Below are 10,960 nucleotides of genomic sequence, written 5' to 3'. Positions count from 1 at the left end.
TATATATATATATATATATATACTGAATGTGTGTGTCTGTGCAGGTCAGGAGATTTTCTGAAGCATATTTCTTCACTGAACATCCCAAAGAGTCCTCACTCACATTTCAGGAGGAGCTGTGAGTCTTTTAGTACAGTAGTCTTTTAGCGACGTACTCATATATACCTAGCTATGTAAATGGAGAAATAACCTTCATTATTTTAATTAAAGCTACTGTAATTATTAGTATCAACAGACAAGCACAGGTGGCCACAGAGATGCGCAACTCTGATTACCTGCTCCGAATGCCTCCACTTCCTGTGGAATGCCTGGACATCGACGGAGACTGGAGCAGCCTGCCAATCATCTTTGAGGACAGATACGTGGACACGCCCTGTTTAGGTGACAACAAACAGTGACCCTGTTTAAAAGAAAGCAAATGAATGGATGAACATAAGAATGAGCATCTAAACAAACAAACAAGCAAACAAATTAATTAATGAATGAGCATTTAAACAAACAAATCACAGAATGAATGAGCAAGCCTATAAATGAACAAAAACATAAATGAAGAAACAAAATATTTAGAACTAAAAAACTACTGAATTAGTGCTTACTGCATAATGAACGAACAAATAAATAAATATATGAATTAATATATAAATGATTGTACAAATGAATGAATGAAAAAACAAAATGAAAGGCCATACTAATTAATGAATAAACAAAAATGTGAGCATTTTAAACATACGGATCACTGAAAGAATGAACAAACTTATGAATGAACAAAAAAGGAAATGAACAAACAAAACATTTAGAACTAAAAACTGAATCAGTGAACTGCATTATGAACAAACAAATAAATATAAGAATTAATGTATAAATGAATAAACAAATGAATGAGAGATCTGAAAAACTAACAGAACTAAAGAATAAACAAATAAATGAAATAAAAGGAACAGGCAAACAAATAAATGAATAGTTGAAAGAATGAGTATACGTACAAAGACAAATGTATTAAACATACTAACAAATCAATGAGAAACACGAGTAAATGAAGTAATGAACCAACAAACTAACAAATGCATGAACAAGAATGAAAATGTGAATGAGTTAACTCAAGAGTTAATTCAATAATTTAAGAGCAAATTAATGAATAAATGAAAAATAAATCAAATCAAAAAAATCTAAAACAATCAAATGAATCAACAAATTATTAGGTCAACAGAACAAAAATACACATTTTAAAGTATCCTCAAGTTTTTATTAAACAAATAAAAAAAATAAACAATTGAGCACTTTTCTCTTTCTCTGTTCTAGACTACAACCTCCATGTGGAAAATCAGACTGTTTTAAACTCTCAGCCATGTCCTGAGCCAACGAGGATGGAAGATCAAACCATCATTCCGGTTGAGGGAACACAGGACACCAATTCACCAGCAACACCCCCTGATGAACCTCCCAGTGAAGATTACATGGACTTGCCCACATACATGGCCCTGATTGGCCGGCAGGAGGACTGCATCACTGACTATAAAGAGACCAGAGCTCAAGCAGAGACTCTGATTGGCCATGTGGGAGAGATTGATATTGATAGAAGCGAATGTATCACGACCTCAGATTCAAGAATTGATTCTGTTGATAAGGCCAGATGCCAGTATGAAACTGAGGAAGGATTCGATGTTGATTGTAGGTCTGTAGACAGCGATGAAGCAATAGATACAGGTAACCTTGAGAAAACTAGTTGCCAAAAAGAAGCAGTTGACTTTGTTGAATCTGATCATGCGGGTCTAAAACAAACAAATGTTCCCAAAAGTACTGATTTTAGTAGCGGACAGACTTTGCTGCTTGTTCCGACGGATGCTGCAGAACTTCCCGACCTCACCAGCCTTGACAGCTTTGAGTTCTTGCCCACTCATAACCATGACAACCATCTTGAAACACCAGGCAATACAGGGAGTCTTGGCAACGACCAGCCACAGTCGGTATTAGATAACAGATACACTGAAGCACCTGCAAAGGATTATGGGAGCAAGGATACATCACCAGCTAATCTACTGAACACCAACTCAATGGGAACCGACACTTTAGCCACGTCTCCTTCTCGTAATGTTATACAACAGATCCATCGCTTGTCCGAAACCCCGCCCAAGGGCATATTCTTGGGCGGGGCTAAACTAATGACCCGCTCCTCCTCCGTTATTTCGGATTCTGGTATTGAGAGCGAGCCAAGCTCTGTGGCCTGGACCCTGGAGGGTCGAGGAATTGTCGGAGGGGGTCGTGACGTCTTGCAGAACTTGGCGCGTCGTCAGCCGGCGCATCAGAGCTCTTTGGAGGGCCTACAGATGGAAAGTCACGGCAGCCTGCCCAGTGCCACGCAGGCCTCTCTGACCTCCATAAGCTCCCTGCCTTATGAAGAGGAGGAGGAGAGGCAACTCAATACTTTGACCAAATCCGCCTCAGCGCCACAGATCAGCAGTCCTGACGACACAGAGGAAGATCATGAAACACCCAATCAGGAGAAGAGGAATGTTTGTGTGGCCAATCAGCTGAGTCTGAGTGATGAAGCAGTCAAAGAAATGAAGCAGAAACTTCAAGGAGTTACTAGAGAGGATAGAGAGGAAACAACCAATCAGGAGAAGAGGAATGTTTGTGTGGCCAATCAGCTGAGGCGGAGTGAGGAAGCAGCCAAAGAAATGAAGCAGAAACTTCAAGGAGTTACTAGAGAGGACAGAGAGGAAACAACCAATCAGGAGAAGAGGAATGTTTGTGCAGCCAATCAGCTAAGGCAGAGTGAGGAAGGAGCCAATGAGGTGAAGCAGAATCTTCAAAGCGTTACTAAGGAGGACAGAAACGAAACAACCAATCACGAGATCGACGTGGGTGAGTTGTCCAATCAGGAAACATCAGATCTTGAATTAGCTAATCCAGTAATGTTTCTATACCAGCAATGTGGGACGCACAATGGTGTTGAAAACGCCACAGTGGAGGAACCGACTGAAAACTCAGAGGAAAGTAAAGCAAACATATTACTTGACGAGTATTCTGCTCTAAATGATGACAACACAAAGATCTGTAGCTGTGAAAATAAATATTGCGAACACAAGGGGGTGCTAGAATCAAACACATATCAAAAGGACCCCGATGACATCAGTGTCTGTCACATTCATTTGAATGAATTTGAAGAAGTAAGCATGGAGAACCTTCCAGATCCACCAATCAATGCCAAGAGCAGTTACAAAATTGCTGCCAATGAGAAAGAAATGCCTGCTGATATCATCAAGCTTCCAGCCAATGAGAGAGAGCAGCAGGCGCTAGAGGGGCAGAGCAGAGCCAGTAAAGTGCCAAGTACAGGTCTGTCATTTGTGAATAAAAAGGTGGTGGAGGTAGTCAACCTGTCGGTGTCATGCGCTCCCACATGTCTGCCCTTCTCGTCTGTGCTACGTGATTCGCCATCGGTTAGCGGAATCTCCACGCGCCAGGCCACTTCCCCAATTACCCATCAACCCCTAGGCTCATTTGGAATAATTTCCTCCAACTCCTCCTTCGGCGCTGATCAGGAAATCAACGAGAGAATGATTAAGTAAGTTAATTTTGGTTATTCACTAATAGCAAACAAAATTTATATTTTAAATGTACATTTTCTCACCAATCATAAGGAGGTAATGAACGTATGTACAGGCCGAATTTTCAGCTTTCCCCTTTTACTATTTTAACAGAACATGAATGCATTGCTCACTGTATTATTACAGTTTTTCATTGATGTCTTAAAGCTTCTATAAGGCAAAGGAGGCCATGCTGAGGGAGCTGGTGTTCAGAGGCACTCTCTACAGTGACCTGCCTTACCTCGCCTCCGATCACCCATACTTCCCTCCTGAGGAAGACGACACCGAGTTTGAGGATGGGATCCACCTCGTGGTGTGTGTCCATGGACTTGATGGTAAACGTTCTAACCTTGAAGACATTTGGATTCATATCTGCAAACTTTTTAAGATGTAAAAAATAATAGCTGCATCTGTAGTAAATTGTTTTTTTTGTGTTTGTTTTTACCAGGTAACAGCGCAGATCTGCGGTTGGTCAAGACGTTTATAGAGCTCGGGCTGCCTGGATCTAGACTGGACTTCCTCATGTCAGAACGCAACCAGGTAGAACATCCAACCAATCAGCACAGCTGTTGAACTGCATTCAGCCAATCAGAGCACCCAGGACATTATGACATTAGTCAATGACAGGTCAGGGGTCAGATATGAAATTAATGAATGAATGAATTTAAATAAATAAATAGGAAACATTTCATGGTTAAAAAAAAAAAAAAACATGAACCAGGGATCCCTGGTTGAATGTAGTGAAAAAAGTGAAATCAAATGTTCCACATTTTTATTGCTCAGATCGACAATATTTCATTATTTTAAAAAAGTATTTTAACATGCCAACACAACAACAAACAACTATCACTATGTGACTAGTTAACAGCACACAACAACCAATCAGAAAGCTACAATGCCCCTCAACAACCAATCACAACTTTCAAATGGTTACTACAAGTTTGATCAGGGCTGCGTTCAGCCCCGACAAAAACGGTGCAAAACGTTTTTTAAACGGAAACGGTGGTGCGTTGAACACCCTGTTCTGATGACGCAAGAGTTGCAACTATGGCAGCTGAGAAGGCCATTCTTTGTGTTCTTTTTGAAGAATTTTCGGAGCCTGATGAAATCGGTATAAATACGTGTTTAATACTGCAAAATACGCCTTTGCTGTCCAGAATAAAAGAGAACATCCCAATCGAGTGAAGGGATTTGTGGAAACTGTGGTTCCTAATTATTGTGATCCAACATTTGCCTCGCATTTCAGGATGAAAAGACAAACATTTCAGGTGAAGGATAATCCACTTCTTACCTCCGAGACTGTGTTATGATCTATATGACCTTATTATTTTAATTGTGAGTATTATTATCATTATTGCTGATCACTGTTGTTGTGCTATGTTATTGTAATATTTACCATTATATAATCAGAGGGGTATAGAACAGTTTATGAAAGTGTCACTCCATAATACAATAGCAAAATATATAAATATGTATAGTATTTTTATGTTACATTAATCAGTGTCTAGCACACCTTCCTAAGGAAAGGATATGGACCAGAAGACATTGCAATTACTAAATGATATTTAGACAGACTTAAAGAAGTTCCAGATCTATACTTGTGCCCTTATTATTTCAGTTATTTTGCCTTTAATGTAAATAAACATGTGCAAACAATATACTTGCTCTTGTGAATTTATTTGGATGTTAATTACATTGTGCTAGCTGTCTCTTTAATACTGCGTGGTTTACATACATGTTGCTGCTGATTGGGCTGACATGTTTGACCCACCCACCAAACAAGAGAAAACGCATCTCAAACCCCGTTGCACACCGTTTCCAGGAAACATGTCGTTCAAACCGGAAACCGTAGCAAAACGGTGCACACCGGTTTGAACTTGAACTTGCCCCAGCTTTCTGTTGACATTGTCGTCTTCTGTCTCTAGACGGACACCTTTGCAGATTTTGACACCATGACTGACAGACTTCTGGACGAGATAATTCAGCACATCCAGCTGTATAACCTCACCATCCACCGAATCAGGTTTATAAACACACAACCTCATTAAAACTCACCATCATATTGATATTATAGCAGCACAACCAAACCACAGTCAATATCAGCATTGCATTAGAGCTCAAACTACGAGTCTGAACAGATGTAGACATTCAATTGCATGCCTTCTGAATCCAGATACGACATTTACCTGCAAGATCTAACTAGGCCATGTCAACCACCATGTTAACTGACACTATGACTTCTTAAAACCCTGTGATCCCATACACATTTCATAAGAATAGAAAACACAGACTAGCGTGCCCCCTTGTGGTTGGGCATTAGAGACATCTGCCTCAACCATTTGAGAGCAGTTAATCATGTTGTAAGCCTCATTAGTTTTGTCTTTACATCTGGATATTCACGAACAGTTTAACAAATGTATGATCTTTAGCTGCTTACAAAATAGCATGTCGTAGACAAGGTTTGCATTTAAAATGTTTGATCCAGATATCAAGTATAGCATAGAGTATAAAGCTTCACATTAAATATATGCTTTTAGTGTCAGTAATAATAATAATAATAATAAAAAGGTGAATACAGTAGTTCTGTAGCCTGGATGGCTCCACTAGAACTGCATATTTTATACTTACTGTTACCACAAGATGGCAGTAAAGTAAAAGAAAGGTCTGTTAGGCATTCAGAAGAAATCAAATCTGAAGATATTCACATAATACGCTGGAAAATGTAACAAATGTGTCTCCTAGTTCATATGAAGCTTTTTAATCTTAATTTTACAGTCATTTAATAATTTTTAATATACTTCCCAGTCTTTGTTCGTTCTCGGAAGTCTAGAGTTTCAAATGTCTTTTCAAAATCAAATGTTACAAAGTTTCATATTGACTGAGAGAGATTTCATTAAAACTGTAGTCCCTTATTGCGATGTAAGAATAATTTGCAATGAAAAGAGACCCAAAAATTAATCAAAATGAACACATATTTTTGGACGGTTCAATGCCTGACTTTTTTTTGTTTGTTTCTTTTTGCCAGTTTTATCGGACACTCTTTGGGGAACGTCATAATTCGCTCTGTGCTGACCCGACCCAGATTTCGCTGTTACCTCTGTAAACTCCACACCTTCCTGTCCCTGTCTGGACCCCACCTGGGAACACTGTACAGCAACAGCACGCTGGTCAGCACAGGTACTCACACAAATACAGACATACACTACTGTTCAAAAGTTTGGGGTCAGTCGTGTTATATTTAAGAAATTGATTTGTATTCAGCAAGGATGCATTAAATTGACAGTAACAGTAAAGTCATAATGTTATAAAAGACTTCTATTTCAAATAAATGCTGCTCTTTTGAACTTTCTGTTCATCAAAGAACATCAGCATATTAGAATGATTTCTGAAGGATCATGTGACACTGAAGCCTGGAGTAATGATGCTGAAAATTCAGCTTTGCATCACAAAAATAAATTACATTTTAAAATGTTCTCAAATAGAAAACAGTTATTTTAAATGGTAATAATATGTCAGAATATTCCTATTTTTACTGTATTTTTGCTCAAATAAATGCAGCCTTGGTGAGCATAAGAGTCTTAGCGGCCCCAAACATTTGAGCAGTAGTGTATATGCAGTCTGTCTAGAGTTCATCGGTTTGCTGAATAAAATCTACAGAGTCTGTCACCATTTCCTCAGCTTGATGTCGTTCTAAACCTGTATGACTTTCTATCCTTGTTCTTCAGGTCTGTGGCTAATGCAGAAACTGAAGAAGTCTGGTTCGCTACTGCAGCTTACGTTCAGGGACCACACCGACCCGCGACAGACCTTCCTCTACACACTCAGCAAGAAACCAGGTAGAGACACATAGAAAGACAAGCAAGGATGAACACAAACACATACATACATACCCATGTTTCCTTACTTTCTTTGTCCAGGTCTGCAGTTCTTCAGGAACGTGGTGTTGGTGGCCTCTCCACAGGACCGATATGTGCCCTTCCACTCGGCCCGCATTGAGATGTGTCGGACTGCGCTTAAAGACAGAACCACAGGTCTGTTAGCTCAAAGACTTCCTGTTCCAAACCAGAACTTGCCACACACACACACACACACACACGCACACACACACACACACACACACACACACACAAAGACTATGATCACATAGGACAATGGAGGATGCCTTGAAATAGAGACTTAGAAATACAGACTGTTTATGTCAATGCACAGCTAGCTGCAGACAGCAAAACAATGGCAAGTGCTTACACTCAACATGGCAAGTTCCAATCAGATTGGTAGGCTTTCCAAGAGTCTGTGTGCACAGGTTTTTATCAATCCGCTTGGAGACGAAGTCCTGTTTACGAGTTCTCAGGCTCTTCTGGGAAAGAACGTGTCACAAGATTTGCAGGTTTGCGAGTTTTATGCATCAAAATATCTGAAATTGAAAAATGTGCAAGACTCTTGCATGCTGTTGATTAATAAAAAACACACACACACACACAATCAAAAATCTACAATGCATTTACAATGGAAGTCTAAGGGGCAAGGCACTGTACCAGGATAAACGTCACATACAGTTCCCAGTATATAAGTATATAGCCACACAACTTTACTTATTAACATGGTCTGTGTATAAGCTGGTATCCAATCTATGTTTTCAAAAACGTCTTAAAATCTTTTAAAATATAAATAAATAAAAACAGACAGTTCGGTTTGCGAGTTTTATGCATCAAATATTTGAAATTGAAAAATGTGCAAGACTCTTGCATGCTGTTGATTAATAAAAAAAACACACACACAATCAAAAATCTACAATGCATTTACAATGGAAGTCTAAGGGGCAAGGCACTGTACCAGGATAAACGTCACATACAGTTCCCAGTATATAAGTATATAGCCACACAACTTTACTTATTAACATGGTCTGTGTATAAGCTGGTATCCAATCTATGTTTTCAAAAACGTCTTAAAATCTTTTAAAATATAAATAAATAAAAACAGACAGTTCTAATAAATGAACCAAAGATGCATTTATTTGATCAAGAATTTAAAACAGTAATATTGTGAAACATTATTAATGCATTTAAAAATTATTATTAATGAAATGTCCATTTTCTACTTTAGTGTGTTCTGTAAAATGTAATTTATTCCTGTGATGCCAAAGCTGAATTTTTAGTGTCACTAGAAATCACCTTCAGAGAAAAACCTTCAGAAATCATTCTAATATGCTGATTTGGTGCTCAAGAAACATTTTTATTATTATCAAACAGCAATGAAAACAGTTATTTAAATATTTTATTTTTGTGATACATATTTTCAGGATTTATTTTAATAAAATGTTCACATTTTTATTTTAATATTTTATTTTTGTGAAGCATATTTTCAGGATTTATTTTAATAACATTTTATTTTAACATTTTTATTGTAATATTTTATTTTTATTATACACATCTTTATGATTTTTTTTTTTACAAACATTTTTATTTAAATATTTTAATTATATATACATCACACTAAAAAGCATCAGCAAAACATCTACTATAGTACATTTGTGATTAATATGTCATATAATATTTCATATGTTGAATGTAATGTGTGTGATGAATGTATTTGCTTTCTAACAGGTCCAGTATATACAGAGATGATCAATAACTTACTCCAGCCGTTGCTAAGTGCTCCAAATTGTCGTTTGATCAGACATAACGTGTTCCACGCGTTACCCAACACGGCCAACACGCTGATCGGACGTGCGGCTCACATCGCCGTACTCGACTCTGAACTCTTCCTGGAGAAGTTCCTTCTGGTGGCCGGGCTCAACTACTTCAAATAGCCATGCTTTCGAGGTGACATCATGCCTTGAGTTGGGTGGGAGAGCCAATCAGATTACACGTCACGTCAGCCAATCACACTTCATTTCAGAGTCTTAATGAGCTCTGGAATTTTTTTTTTCAGTCTTTGGATGCAAAGAAAAAACAGAAATTGAAGATTCAGACGGTGAATCTGAATTCATATATGTAAAGTCTGTACAGGAAGAACATTGTATACTAAGCAAATAGAGGAAACTAACAGCTGGAGGCCTACACACACCTTAACGAAGCTTTATGACGTAGTAACGTAACACTGAATAATCCTAACTGGAGAGTTAATTATGTGAATGTAAATTCGGTGTGTAGCTGGTCTTGTAACAACCGCCTTGGTTCTTCATTCCCTCCAGTCACCGAACATATATTTGCTGCGCCATTCGTAACTTGAAGAGGTCAACATCACTGGGCTTTATACTTGAAGAGTAAATTCAGTCATTGGCGTTTGAGTTTTTCGTTACGAGAACGCCTCAGTGTTTTCATGTCTCTTTTTAAAAGAAATTATTTTATAGTTTGTGTGTTTCGACTGTGTTATGTTGTGAAGCGCGAGTCTCACTGTGAAATAAGCCAAATCCATTGGGTTTTATGTGTTGTGATGGAATACATTCTGTCGGTTTCCCCTGTAACCGTGTTCATTGGGTGCGCAGAGAACATGTTCTGAATGTGTTTACCATTCCAGCCTTAACTATCAAAAAAGTGAGCATTTCTAAGCATCTTCGATCTATCATTTCAATGTTACGTTCATTCATTTTAAATGGTTAGTTCACTAAAATGAACATCTGGTCATCATTTACTCACCCATCATGTCGCTCCAAACCCGTGTTCTTCTTTCTTTCATGGAACACAAAGGAGTGTAGCTCCAAAGGTGACAATAAAGTGGGAAGTCGTGGCCTAATGGTTAGAGAGTTGGACTCGTAACCCAAAGGTTGTGGGTTCGAGTCTCGTACCGGCAGGGATTGTAGGTGGGGGGAGTGAATGTACAGCGCTCTCTTCCACCTTCAATACCACGACTGAGGCGCCCTTGAGCAAGGCACCGAACCCCCAACTGCTCCCCGGGCGCCGCAGCATAAATGGCTGCCCACTGCTCCGGGTGTGTGTTCACGGTGTGTGTGTGTTCACTGCTGTGTGTGTGTGCACTAAATGCAGAGCACTAATTCCGAGTATGGGTCACCATACTTGGCCACATGTCACATCACTTTTTTTTTTTTAAAGAAGCTGTCTTTGATGTCATACTTCGATCGGTCTGCGCAGCGCAGCTTAAAGTCAAACACACCTATTATCTCTTCTAGGGAAAGATTAAGTGAATTTGCTTTTAAATAATAAACTTAAGATATAATCAAATAATACAAATATTAAGGACATACTTTAACAACTGAATGCACAAAGGTAGGAGAGACCATGCTACATTGTGAACAGTAACAAATCAGGGAAACTGTTAGCCATGACTAAATTATTTTTGTAGAGATTGTTGTGAATGGCATATCTCTAACAGAACAGAAATCCATAATATTGGCAGTAGGCAGGGTGCAGACACTG

At 38.7% G+C, this 10,960-nt stretch overlaps 1 protein-coding gene across 3 annotated transcripts in view; it reads left to right on the top strand.

Moving 5' to 3' along the window:
- The window catches only part of LOC107727216 (protein FAM135B-like), a 67,430-nt gene extending 57,103 nt beyond the window's left edge, over positions 1 to 10,327 (top strand). For all 3 annotated transcript variants that reach the window (XM_016537011.1, XM_016537027.1, XM_016537017.1), the window contains exons 11-20: positions 45 to 118; positions 227 to 381; positions 1,300 to 3,562; positions 3,753 to 3,919; positions 4,033 to 4,124; positions 5,510 to 5,607; positions 6,610 to 6,761; positions 7,310 to 7,420; positions 7,502 to 7,615; positions 9,188 to 10,327. In XM_016537011.1, the coding sequence (XP_016392497.1) occupies positions 45 to 118; positions 227 to 381; positions 1,300 to 3,562; positions 3,753 to 3,919; positions 4,033 to 4,124; positions 5,510 to 5,607; positions 6,610 to 6,761; positions 7,310 to 7,420; positions 7,502 to 7,615; positions 9,188 to 9,393 (3,432 nt within the window). In that variant the 3' untranslated portion in view covers positions 9,394 to 10,327. The remainder of the gene's footprint in view (positions 1 to 44; positions 119 to 226; positions 382 to 1,299; positions 3,563 to 3,752; positions 3,920 to 4,032; positions 4,125 to 5,509; positions 5,608 to 6,609; positions 6,762 to 7,309; positions 7,421 to 7,501; positions 7,616 to 9,187) is intronic.
- Positions 10,328 to 10,960: the final 633 nt, after the last annotated feature.

The sequence above is a fragment of the Sinocyclocheilus rhinocerous genome, unplaced genomic scaffold (assembly GCF_001515625.1).
Source record: "Sinocyclocheilus rhinocerous isolate Xijiao unplaced genomic scaffold, SAMN03320098_v1.1 scaffold1154, whole genome shotgun sequence".
NCBI classification, from domain to species: domain Eukaryota; kingdom Metazoa; phylum Chordata; class Actinopteri; order Cypriniformes; family Cyprinidae; genus Sinocyclocheilus; species Sinocyclocheilus rhinocerous.
Note: the sequence above shows the minus strand (reverse complement) of the source record. Positions and strands in the feature narration are given on the sequence as shown.